This window comes from Podarcis bocagei (genome assembly GCF_964188305.1).
Source record: "Podarcis bocagei genome assembly, chromosome: 4".
Taxonomy (NCBI): domain Eukaryota; kingdom Metazoa; phylum Chordata; class Lepidosauria; order Squamata; family Lacertidae; genus Podarcis; species Podarcis bocagei.
The window spans coordinates 61675070-61688846 of record NC_138128.1 but is presented as its reverse complement, the minus strand read 5'-3'; the positions used below and the strand labels follow the sequence as shown (position 1 = coordinate 61688846).

The window sequence follows — 13777 nt, the reverse complement described above, 5'->3', positions numbered from 1 at the left end:
GAGCAGGACTGTGGGTATGTCTAAGCTACATCAAAGGATAATGAAGTAAATCATCGTATAATTCTGTTGGTTCTGAATCTGTGACATTGATATTCACCGTAATTACAATATTTACCACCATTAATATCTAATTTTGTTGCTTTTTCGTTGTTTTCGTTAGCATCTTAAACTGTGTTTTAATGATATATTGCCTAGACTCATAAAACCCAGTGTGTGCCTCATTCAAGTCAGTTGCAAAACTTTTTTTTTTTTTTTTGCCTGGAACAGATCATGATGCAAACAGAAGATTAGAGGAGGTGAAAATATAATTGACCTAATTTTGCAGTGATAATAACAGGGAAGCATGGTCTAATCATGCTCAGTTTCTTGGTTCATCCCAATCTAACAGTTCTTTCTAGTCTGTTTGCAAAATACTTCCCTTCCACCTGCTGGGATATTCTGCTATATATGTTAATAGCGCTGAGAATTGCCGTGAAGGCAGTCCTGTTTGTTGTTCAATTAGGCTAAAACCAGTGAGGTTTTAGTGCTCTTGTCATTCTTTTCAACATGTGGGTGCCTTCCCCCCACCCCACCACCACCTTCAAAAATTTAGCATTACCTTCATCACAGTAAAAAGTGTTTCTTTTAAATCTGGAACAAAGAAGTAACACAGCAAATTGAAACGATGTAGATGTAACTACAAAAGAGCACATTTTCCCTATGTGCATTTGTAATTCCTACCCAGTTTAAATGAATCTTATTATGCATTCAGAATAAAAATGAAAATATACATTATGGACATGTACATGAGGTAGCATTTCTTCAGGATTCAGAGATCACACATTTAGCTCCCTAAATATGACTTATTTATTTAGTAAATTTACACACACACACACCCCTTCCTCACAAAGCAGCCCAGGGCAGCCAATAGAACAGGAACCTATCTGAAATCAGTGCACCAGTTACAAACTGGTAATATTAATGATTATTTTTTTGTTTACTGCATTGGTATTCTTCTACTTACCCCTTTAGCAGGGAACCTCAATCTGTGAGATCCTTATACACCCTCCCATCAAAGTACTTGCTCAACCCAGATCTGATTAGCTTTTTACACAAAGTATTGTCAGACTATTGTCCATTAATAGTGTAGTGCCAGAATCTGGCCTCCAATTCCGCACTAGTTTCCATTGCTAAAAAGGCTTCAATTTTTCCTGCTTCGTTTTCAGGACACTTTAGAATTTTGATAGGTGTCCATTTTTGAGCTTGCTTTATTTTGGGGTGGCCAAGTGTGATGGACCCAGGAAGTCTGTTTTCGGGGCCCGTTTATGAGGCAAGGTGAGGCAACTGCCTTGGGTAGCAGTTCCTGCTTCCAAGGAACGCATTGCATGTAACCCTAACCCTCCACTTGTTCCCGATGTAGATCTTCACTCCCCTCTTCTTCTTTGGTGCGACGCACCATTTTGGGGTTGGCTTCAGGTTTCAAAATTTCTTCTGCCAACCCAGTCTGTGCTCAAGCAAAATGGTTCAGAACATGAACTATGGACCGGAAGCCCCCATTGTGTGTATTGGCCTTTGGTGAGTTGTTGTCTCTCATTCTTGGGAGTGGGTCCTCTCTCTCTTATCTAATTTTGGGAACAACAGGACTGGCCTACCTTATAGTGGTGTTGCAAGGATTTCAAGATTATGTCAAACACTTCGGAAAAGTATTATTATGTGTGTGAGATCCATTCCAGTAAACATGTCTCCGGCACTCAGCTTCCCTCATCCTGAGAAAGCTTCATGTTCACCTCAGGGTGCCTTCCTCTGGACTTCATTGAAGTATGGCAGGGACGCGGACTTATAAAAAATATTGGGGGGCCCCGAGAAAGCTCATGAATAATAAATAAGCTCATGAATATGCAAATAAAGTGGCGCCGCCTCCTCGTGAGCGAATAGGGGAGAGCGTGCTGCGCCTATTAATCAGCTCCGGAACAGCTGATATGCGGGAAACGTGGGGCTAGCCGGAGAAGAGAGGGCTGGCTGGGAGGTGTGGCCGGTCGGGATTCCCCTGTTCTCGCGGGGGCTGAAACCGCCAGGAGGAAGATAATTCCCCCCGGCAGTGCCTTGGCAGTGGCGGTGGTGCTGCAAAGCAGCGAGGCAGGAGCCCCCGCCCCCGGGGATTCCCTAATCTCGCGGGGGACGGCCGGGGCTCTCCGACTAGGGCACGCGGCTGGCTGGCTGGCTGGCGAGGGAGCAGGTGGGGAGGAGGCGGGGGACGGCGGCGGCGCTCTGCTGGAAGGGCGTCTGAGATTATTGGGGGGGCTGAGCCCCCCAAAAATTTTTTTTGAGGGGGCTCGAGCCCCCTCAGGCCCCATGGAGTCGGCGCCTATGAAGTATGGTCACCCAGGAAGGCAGCAGAGTGCAGAGTGCTGGTGAAATGATTTGTATCAGAAAAGGAGAGACTCTCAAGAGTAAAATATGCACAAGAAAATTCCTGCCTCCCCCCACCCATGAGAATTTCACTGAAATTTACTCTCCCCTTAGATAACCTTTGGATGCAATTTCTTTTCTCTTTAATTTATAGAGTTTTTTTGAAAAAAAAATGCAGCAGCGGGAATGCAGGAGAAATTTCTTTTTGGCACACCACCAGTGAATATTAGTATTCTTTAAAGTGTTGAGTTTGGGGATAGTGTAAGGTAGCCACCGTTTATATCTATCTATCTATCTATCGATCGATCTATCTATCTATCTATCTATCTATCATCTATCTATCTATCTATCTATCATCTATCTATCATCTATCTATCATCTATCTATCTATCTATCTATCTATCTATCTATCTATCTATCTATCTATCTATCTATCTATCTATATCTATCATCTATCTATCTATCATCTATCTATCTATCTATCTATCTATCTATCTATCTATCTATCTATCTATCTATCATCTATCTATCTATCTATCTATCTATCTATCTATCTATCTATCTCCCCATAACCGGCATTTTATTGGTAAGTATTGTTCAAATGTTGTATCAATTAATACAACTGTGCTTCCTCCTCTGGTAGGTTTTGAAAGCACCAGAGCCATCAAAATCTTTCACCCCACAAGCATTTTCCTGCCACGGCTCTCTATTTGCAGCTGCATTACAGAATTCCGTCACAAGCTTATCATGGCTATAATTAAAATTCTGTGCAAAGCAACCTGAAGATCATCAGATTCCAGACATTCATATAAAATCTGTTGCTATGGGAGCTAGTATTGAATGGCAAGGTAAAAGGGTTGGGGGTTGGGGGGGGTGGAAATCTGTAATGTTACATTATGTTTGCCCTGTTCCCACTGGAAAGGCCCTTAAAATAAAGTCGCCTTTTATCTTTGCTTTCTGAATAAACATAAAACTGGATTTTTAGCGCAAAATCCTGATTTCAAGGTTATTGATGCCAGACTAAATTAATACAGTCTGTGCGATAGCATACAAAATCCTCAGCAAAGCCAGGGATACTCCTGTCTTTTGAATGCTTGACATTTGTTTTTCATCATGAACTTAAAGGTCACCAGCTACAGATGAATCAGGATACCTGCCTGAGTTTACATTTACATGCATTTTATTTTATTCCCATGTGCACTCTTTTTTTTTTATGAAATCCATCACTCAGATAAAACTGTATCCTCTTATTATCTAGACTGGATAAACTAGAAGAGTTGTCAACATACTGCCTTTAAGAACAAACAAGAGTTATTCCCCCCACCCTCCCAGTCCTCTATAGGACAGAGTGGTACGCAATATACTCCGGACTATTGCTTTTTCTCTTGTTCTCCTCGCTCCAGCTAAACAATTCTATTCGCTAGCACTTAGCTTTGCTCAATACCATTGATGGAGGAGGGGTGGGGTGGGGGAAATCATGATGAATACTTCTTTAAGGTGCAGTAATAAAGGTACATAACTATTTAGACATATTCCCCAATTGATAATCAGCACACTCTAGACAAAAACAGTACAGCAAAATACAATTAGGATACATCAGAAGTGCTGGCACTTTTTTGAATTCCAGTGCGAGTTTCTACACAAACAGAATCCATTAAGACATAAGGCAGGATCCTGGAGTTTATACAGATTCAAAAAGAGATAAATATTGCATATTACAGAAAGTGCTCTGCCCTTTTCTACATGTAAGATCATTCCATCCCCTCCTTCTAGTTTCAGCTAGACATGTGACCCATCCCACTTTATAATTTCTCCCCCCCTTTTTAGCAAAACCAAATTTTTTATACACACACACACACACACACACACACACACACACAAAATACCTGTGGAGCTGATTGAGCATGATGCATTCATTTCCCTTGATTTTGTAGTGAGGGAAAAGGCTAGCATGAATAATTCAAAAATAATGCTGAGACTGTTAAGATTTAGTACTGGAGAGGTCATTGCAGTTGGGAGAATGAGCTAGGAGACTATTACTATTCCACGATCTTTGAATCTCAAGGTGACATCATTATTATTTCTCTATACTGTAATGTGGTGCTGCAACCAACTTATTGCAGTGTTTCTCTCGTAGGGTAGAAAGATCAATTACATACAGACCTCAAAATGTGAACTATAAGCATAGCATCCAATAAAACTGTCATTAACAGTCACCACAATTTTAGCTGCATGCTTCCAGGTCAAGCTGTTTTAAAAATGATAACTGACATTGAAAGGTTGAATAAAGAGCACTCATCCTAAAGGGAACAATTTTTTAAGCCAAATAAGCGCTTTCATGTACACGTCCTTTTCTGGACTAATTTTTTAAAACAGATTTTACAGATGTAATACATTGATAGCAGAAGTTCACAGTATACTTTGGGGCGGGGGAAGCAAACACCACGATTCTGCAACTTTATGACTTTCAGGTGTGGTAGAACCCAGAAAAATCATTCTCTACTGCATGTTTCTTAGGCCACGTACACTTTAGCAACTTAAAATACAACAAGGTCATTTCCCCCTACAATGCTTCAAGTTGTGTTTGATGTTGCTGTATACACCAGAAAGGGGAGGGATGTTTTCACCCAGTGTACATTACCTGTTTGGTTGCCCTGTACCTGCAAACTGCACCCCTCAGCTCCTCCTATTCATGAAGTTGTCATCAGAGCATGCAAAATGGCTCTCTCAAAAGTACACACATCAGCTCAACTGCAAAGTGAATGTGACTTACATCTTCAAGTTGGGCGGAAGCTGGTTTGAGGAAGAATGCCTCAAACAAAAGCATTTCTCAAGAAGCTACAGAATACCAGTGGATTGTTCCTAATGCCCTGTGTATTTCAAACACCAGTGGTGGGAGCACACTAGAGTAAATGTTAAATGGTAAAGTGTACACAGCCTTAGGCTGCCATCATATACATGTGTACCTGATCATAAGTTCCGCCAGACTCAGCAGAGCTTACACCTGAGTACTGTACAAATTTAGCCCATTGCAAAAGTAGCCATTTTCAGCACTAAATAGAAAGTGATAGGGGAATAAAACTTCTACACCAGGAGTGCAACAAAGCTTTGTTGAGGCTTTACTTGTGTGCACAGTGATCTCTTAACATGGATGCTTACGCACATATGGAAACTGCTCATCACTTGGGGTCCCAAGTACACATCAGAGCCCCTCTAGCAGGATTTAGGAAGGTTACCAAATCATTTTAAGCTATTTGGACTTCTCATACATAAATGCACTTCAGTGGAAAAGAAGAATATAACAAAATAATGTTTATGTGCATTCCCCATGAAACATGTATCCGTTTCAGCTTACCCAGTTGCTGCATTTGATATCCACCTGATTCCTAAACCCATACATACACACACAGCCACTTCCCCTGTATGAAAACCCACAATACTGGAGTTATTGGAAACATTACAATCCTAATTAGGATCCCCCTTCCAACTAGTACCTTGCCAACAGGGATGGCAGAGGTGATTGGGGGCAGCACAACTGGTTCCCCTGCACTGGGTGCTGAGCTGAGGGGGGTGTCGCAACTATGACACAGTGCACATGCAGAAAGGGAGGTGAGAAGTGGGGAGCACCAAATTTTGATCTCGCATGGGGCGCCGCTGAAATTTGAAAGACCAAAACCTGCTCTGAACAAAAAAGAAAGGGCCCACTTTCACAAAAGAGAAACAAACTTGTAGTGAAAAAAGAAGTCAATTTCCAGCTACCCACGCAAATGTCAGCCAAGAGCAACTCACTTATCTTATGAAAGGAAACATGTTGGGCTGTACCTGAAGCCTCTGTATATACTGTTATGAGTTTGTGGGTGTCTTGACTCCGCACTGCTCAGAGATTGGGGTGGCGTGTAACACTGCAATAGATTTGCTCTTTGACTTTCAAAGATAACCTTATTATGACATTGCAGAATTAAAGGCATGAAACAATCTGATGAACAAACTAAATCATTCCACTTGGAAAGCCAAAGCACAGAAAGTAAGAAACTTTGGTCTTGCCTTATGTTGTCTTCTGGTAGAGTGCTGCTCCCTAGTGTGGCCGGGGTCTCACAGAAGACTTGCAGATACTCAGGTAAATGAGACTAGCTGTTTCACTGACAGATTGCCTTGTCAAACTTTACATTTCCTTACATCAGTGAGTTGTATTGTTGAATCCAATCCCTTAAAGTAAAAGCCATGCAATACACATATACCTTATTTAAAGTATGTTACACCTTGAGATGGCTGTGAAATCAAACTTTGGTGCTGATGTAACAGTTTATGTGCTTTTAACTTTTGTAAGCTTTCTAAACACATGTATTTTTGTATTTTTTGGGTGGGCTCTGGAATTGGTAAGGATACACCTGTCTTTCTAGACCAAAGTACACCTAAATTTGCCATTGGGCTCACAGTTCTCACAGCTCAGTAACACGTCATTATCCCACAATACAGGAATAGACAGTTATCTAGACAGATTCACTAATGGGACTTCAGATAAAATGGTGTCCAATAACAGTGGATAGATAGATAGATAGATAAATAAATAAATAAATAAATTTTATTTATACCCCGCCCTCCCCAGCCACGACCAGGCTCAGGGTGGCTAACACAAGGTATAAAAACAATTGATTAAAATACAACTTAAAAACAAGATTAAAATACAACATTAAAATGCAAGTTATTTTATCCCGAAGTGCTTAGCAAAAACATCACAGTGGACTTGTGAGATATGAATGAGATCAGTTAGTTGGCCAGATTGATCAACCGCTTGGAGGAGCACCAGTGAGAGGATAGTGACGGAGTATGGCTTCAATGACAAGTTTCTCTCTCTTGAAGATTTGTTTGAATCTTTTCATAATCATCCTTTGCAGTGCTCCTTATGGTAAACATCTTAAGAAAGGGGAATGTAGGATGGGGATGTGAGCCTTTGATAGGATGTAATGGATAGTTTGAACCCAAACTAAAGTGAAATGTTTTGCATGATGATTCACATATTTAACATCCAACAATTGTGCAAATAGAACAGAGTAAGCAATGAAACACTATCTTCATAGTCAGGGCACAATCCATCTGAAATTAAGTACGCTGAAGTCCTAATGGAGAGTTTTAAGGAGGCTATTCCATTCAAATCAATGGGCATTCACCTGCTTAGCCTGGTGGGACAGCACCCTCCATCATGTTTTATAGGACTTATCAACTTGATACAGTTTAGTAACAATGAGCTAAGTGTTGAACGTTGTAAAGCCAAATTAATATAAATCAGGCTACAGTTCTATTCCCTTTCACGTGGGCATAAGCCCCACTTAACTCAGTGGGACTTACTTCTGAGAAGCCATTTTTAAGGTTATACTGTTAGACAATTTAGTTTAATCCAAAAACAAGACCCAGCAACCAGACATACTGGAATAACTTACTTTCATTTCACATACTGTATTTTGGACACCGCTATATTTCAAATATTGTTTTAAAAAAATCTCTGAACATTTATGTTTATGCAAGATCTTATGTTCCATAAAAAATATTCCCAGAACTAATTTTTAATTAATATAGTTCATGGAAAACTTATAAAAGATTCATATGTGATATAGTATCCACAAAATAAACATGCAATTTCCCCTCCTCTTTTTGTGAAACACATCCTTTTATGTTATCACAATGACAAAATTAAGGTTTCTTACATTTATATTTTTGCCAGATCTGTCAATTTTGATCTATATTCTACTTGAAAGGTTTTTCACCTAGCTTTATTTCTGAACACAGTGGCTTAGATCACCTGTAAAGCGAAGCCAAATCATGGCTTAACTGGAATGGGGGGGGGGGGGCTACCAGAGACGAGATCGCAACCACTTTGCTCCTTCTCAAGTCTGGCTGCTACTGTACTCACTGTAAGCTAAACCATGGTTTGTCTTACCATGTAGTCTGAACCTGGGCTTTTGGTTTATCTCCTCCAGACAAACTGGGAACAGTGAGCCATAAAACAAACCTTAGCTATAGCTGTGGTTTGTTTGGAACAAGACAAGCCGTAAACCCAGGTTCAGACAAAATGCTAAGCCAAACCATAGCTTAGTGGTGCAGAAACAGTGGGACCAGAGGAGGAGTAAAGCAGCAACAGTCTCTTTTTGGGGACTCTGCATATGCAAGCATTTATGCCAAGCCATGGCTTCACATAGTGTTGTATATTTCAACACATTATTAAAAACAGAATTACAGAAATAAGGTGCCTCTAGCAGACTTCTGAGGGGCATTTTATTTATAAGCATTCCCCACCCCACACCTTTCTATGACAAGGATAGAGCCACAAACACAATCGCAGTATCACACAAACATTTACATGTGGAGCTAAATCATCATAGGTTCAAAGTAAAATGACCACCTGGAAGGAAGATAGGCTTTTGAAAATGATGGAGTACACGGAACTGGCAAGATTAACAGCAAATATTATAGACCAAAATGACAAAAAAAAACACACACCCCCAAATCACTGAGGACTGGAAACATTTTACTGAGTATTTAAAGAACTATTATAGCAAGATGAAAACACCAGCAGGACTTGAAATATGAGCAACAGCATGAATTATTAAGACAAATAGGTTAAATTGGATGTATTGAATAGTATAGGCAAAATATGCAGCATTTAAGGGTAAATATGGAAAGTGTGGAAGGGGAGGACAGGAAGTCAACAGACAAAGTAACTTATATTTCATGTGAAAATCTGTAAAGTTTTCTCAATTAATAAATAAGATTTTTTTTATTTTTTTTAAAGAAAAGACCCATTGAAAATGGTAAGAACTCACTTGCTTCATAAAGCATAACCCAATATTTCCCAGTGTTTAATCCAGTGTTTTCACCTATGGCAATAATGGGTCAAATACTTCAACCCAGCACTTGACCACAGGGTAGAATTTCTGGTTGAGATCTGTGGCACAATCCACAACAAATCGGGACAATTTTTTATTCTGCTCCAGGTGTGGGGCTTTCACTATTTTTGAAGGTTTGCAAAACAAGCGCACCAATTCAGGGCTGAACCCAATGCATGCATCCCATAAGCACAAGAACTTCCACCTCTGCAACAGGACTTCCTCTCCCTCCTCTCTTCCTGTGTGCCCTCGGTGCCCCCACCACCCAAAAAATCTGCTCCAGGTAGTTGGAGAAACCTGCAGAAGGGATGAGGGAGGACGTGTGGGGAGAGGAGAGGGAGTCCTGTTGTGTAGGCAGAAATCCTTGCGCTAATAGGATTACTTTGCTGAATACCACTCAAATAATGTTAACTAGTAAAGGAGTGCTAGCTCTGAAGTTCAGGTTGCTTAATTTACCTTGTTGCTTTCTCTCCCTTTTTGGAACACTGTCTAGATGGGAGTTGTACAGCGCCAGCCAAAGAGCTAATGACATTAAATGATAGTGTTCTCTTAGTTTGTTTTAAATGTCATCAATGGCCCACTAGGTATTCCTTCAATTTAAACAAAATAATATGGTTCCTCTGAAGCGCAGGTGCAAGACAGGGTCAGGAAAGGAACGTTAGTGGATACAGAGAGCACTTGATGATGAATTTGTAGTTCGAAGCATCGTTTTATGATGCGTTTTCTATTTTGTTATCAGGGGAAGTATGATGTGTGACATGCAAGTGATCACAGTGTTTTGGTGCAATGTTCTGTGATGGGCTTTTCATAAAAATTAGCTGACAATGTCATGAGTATACAAGTAAATTTATAGCTTTCATAGTGGACTGCCATTCCCATAGCAATTTCCAATCACTTGGGCTTTTTATTAAGTTTATTGTTCTTTTATTGCTCAGCAGAGTGTAAGCAGCAGCGAGATTACAAATAAATGTAAGTTTCACTGGATATGAAGTCAAGCTTGTAGAATTAGGGAAGAAACAAGTGAAGGAAAGCACAAATTAATTTGAATCATTTGTGATATGAAAGCCCACGTCCCGACATTTCTTGTCAAATGCATACACTGTCTGCCGCAGCTGAAGCTGACATACTGCTCATGTTCATGTCAAAAGAGAAAAATTCTGAAAACAAAGCGTCGTTTGTACTAAAAAAATAAATAAAAATGGATTGACAGAACTTTTGACTTCCTTGCAGAGATCCTTCATTTATGTTTCCCCAGATCACTTCCCAAATTTGTCATTCTGGTTTCTCATACCCGAGTTTGCTTTGCTTGTAGCATTACAGAAACCCAACAAGCGAAGGGCATTGAACTTTCTCCTTGTAGTATCATTCTAATAATATCTGCAGCGTGAGACCTTCAGCATTTATTTCCCTCCACTTATTTTCCCTCAAAGAATGAATGCTTTATCATTTTGGTTAATATCCCAAGCAGCAGAGCAGAAAATCAGACTCATAGCTTTTAATGACATATTTTCAACTGCAAGTTAGTTGTTTTTTTTCTTTTGTTTTTTAAGGAGGAAAAAAAGAAGAGAGGAATGTGTGCCTTCAAGACTTACACAGTCTTTGGGAAATATAATTAAAATTTGTGTTCCTTTCTTGTTATTACTGCATTGGAGTCCACTAAAAATGGATGTTGTTTGTCTGGACAAACAGACAATAGCTGGTATCCACCAGCAAATCGATTTGCTACATGGTTTGTGCTATTACTTAAGTTATAAATAAAATGATTTCCCCCAGATGGCTCCCTGATGACCCTGCAATCTTCCCAGCACCACAAACAGCTATTCATCCCTGCTGTAACTCCCCCCTGACTCACTTGATCCACTAGCACCTACTGCTGTCTTCCTTCCTTGCAGATTTGCTGAAAGCTTTCCCCAAACGGAAACCCCAGATTGCCAAGCTTAAAGCAAGAGAAAGAAGTCTGGACACAGATAATTCGGGAACCAAAGATTCCTAATTGGATCCTGCTCTGAGAAGCTCTGCAAAAGTTAAAGAAATTTCCCTGTTATACAGTGTTGTGACTGCCTGCCCTTGGGTAGGTTTTGTCAATTCTGCACTATCTGCCTCGAAGCTAAGCAGACGGGATGCCATCAATGTAGAGCAGTGGGTGAAAAAACACAGTACTGTATGGTAGAAATGTCCAGATAATATGCATCTATTTTGACTGGCTGTCTAGCACATTTACTAAGTCAATAAAACAGTGACCAATGACACCTACATTCAAGGAGACCACAGATATCAACCTGACATCCACAAAGCCTGTCTAAATAAAAAAAAGGTCCTTACCAGTCACTGAGAGTTCATCAGACAGGAAGCTAAATAGACTTCCCATGGAAGGGAGTTAGAGGTTCTAGGAAGAGCCACTGAGAAGAGCCTGTCCTAAGTCACTGACAAATTATTAATTTCATTTATGAACCATTTCGTATGAGGCCTCTTAAAGTTATTTGCAATATACCGGTACTAAAAATATATATTTTACATATGCGCTTTTAAATATGTTTATTTCTTTATTTCTTTTATAATTTTGCATACCGCCCTTCATCCAAAGATCTCAGAGCAGTTCACATCATAAAAATACAAAATAAAAACACAAAAGACATAGAAAAAACAAGAACAAAACAAACCAATAACGTCCCCCAAAAAACACATTTAAAAGGACATAGAATGTTATTCAGCCAAAGGCCTGGCTGAAGAACATTTTCACCTGGTACCTAATGATGGATAATGACAGCGCCAGGTGAGCCTTCTTGGGGAGAGCATTCCATAAACATGGAACCACTGCAGAAAAGGCCTGTTCTCATGTTGCCACCCTCCGGACCTCTGTGGAGAAGGAGGAGGCACACAAAAAAGGGTCTCAGATGATCACAAGGTCCAGGTCAGTTCATATAGGGATAGAAAACACAACCCTCATATGTTATAAGTTTGCAGGGGTCAGTCTGGATGCTACACTGTGCATCTTCCAATTCTTGGGGTCCTCTTCTGTGAAGGTAAAATGTATGAGGGGAAGCTTGCCAAAACAGTTCCTTTGTCAGGGTAATGGCTGTGGCTGGCAAGGTAAGTACCATGATTTATCATATCCAAAGAAGTTGCTCTGTGCCATTGAAACACATGGTGGTCCTTTTCCCTCACCTGTAGGAGAACAATAGCAGAATTGTGTGTCTGAGCTGGAAACTGGAGACAGAGACATGTCTTGCTCTCTGCTGCTCTGTGCTGAACTTTGGTGATCCCCTGGAAGCCAAATGTGTAAGCAGGATCTATTGGGGTGTTAGTGCTGTGAGCCCCTCCATCCCATGCTCTTGTAGTTTTGCAGACAGCCATGTGCAGCACAAACCTAAGCATATATTAGGGAGCACCAGTCCAATTCTAGCTATGTCTACTCAGAAGTAAGACTTATTAAATTCCGTGAGGCTTACTCCCAGTTCAGTGGGGTTAGGATTTCAGCCTGAGTCCCATTTAGTTTAGTAGGGCTAACTTCTGAGGATTTCACAACTAGTTGCCCAGCTTGAATTTTCTGGCCATTTAAAAGAGAATATGTCAGAGGAGATCTGTAAGTCATATTTAGGGGGTGTCAGAGAGGAGCTCCACTCATTGACTAAAGGAATCCTCAAAATAAAAAAAATTCCTTCCAGTAGCACCTTAAAGACCAACTAAGTTAGTTCTTGGTATGAGCTTTCGTGTGCATGCACACTTCTTCAGATACCTGAATGGTATCTGAAGAAGTGTGCATGCACACGAAAGCTCATACCAAGAACTAACTTAGTTGGTCTTTAAGGTGCTACTGGAAGGAATTTTTTTATTTTGACTATGGCAGACCAACACGGCTACCTATCTACTACTGGAACCATGGAAGGCACCACATTGAGCCGCATGAAATGGAAGTCCATCAACCTCACCAAGAAACTTGCACAGGTACAGACTGATATCTTCTTAGGTATCTGAAGAAGTGTGCATGCACACGAAAGCTCATACCAAGAACTAACTTAGTTGGTCTTTAAGGTGCTACTGGAAGGAATTTTTTTATTTTGACTATGGCAGACCAACACGGCTACCTATCTACTAAAGGAATCCTCCTTATAGATTATTGTGGAATAAAAAGCTAAAGCTATTGGTACCTGGCAAATGGGAAACTAATGTATAATTAGTCATTTTATTTACATTGATTTATCCCACTGGTCAATTCTTGTTTGCATGAACCCTCCTAAATGCTTATTATTCAAATGTCGTTCCTTTCAGTTATATTTCACAGGCCTCCTATGTGTCCTTCTTACCCACTGAATCCATTCATCTTATCATAATGAATTTAATCTAAAATATTATCAGTCATATCAGCATTTGTTTTCTGCATTTCGCACAGCAAATTAAAGTGGCACTGTGGCCTATTCAGAAATCTGCTGAAACCAGGGGCAACCATTCCATTGCTTCATTGCAATTTGGACCAACTCAAGGAGCTGTGAAATTTTCTTCATAGCTAA

At 40.3% G+C, this 13777-nt stretch overlaps 1 protein-coding gene across 6 annotated transcripts in view; it reads left to right on the top strand.

Annotated features, from left to right (window-relative positions):
• Positions 1-6524, top strand: part of LOC308586437 (uncharacterized protein) — a 31607-nt gene extending 25083 nt beyond the window's left edge. For 4 of the 6 annotated variants that reach the window (XM_081193109.1, XM_081193111.1, XM_081193110.1 and 1 more), the window contains exons 5-6: positions 1400-1554; positions 3032-3317. In XM_081193109.1, the coding sequence (XP_081049235.1) occupies positions 1400-1554; positions 3032-3145 (269 nt within the window). In that variant the 3' untranslated portion in view covers positions 3146-3317. Of the gene's footprint in view, positions 1-1399; positions 1555-3031; positions 3318-6344 lie in introns of those variants that run through there. The other 2 variants (XR_014007854.1, XR_014007855.1) reach the window with 2 other exon arrangements.
• The last annotated feature ends 7253 nt before the right edge of the window (positions 6525-13777 follow it).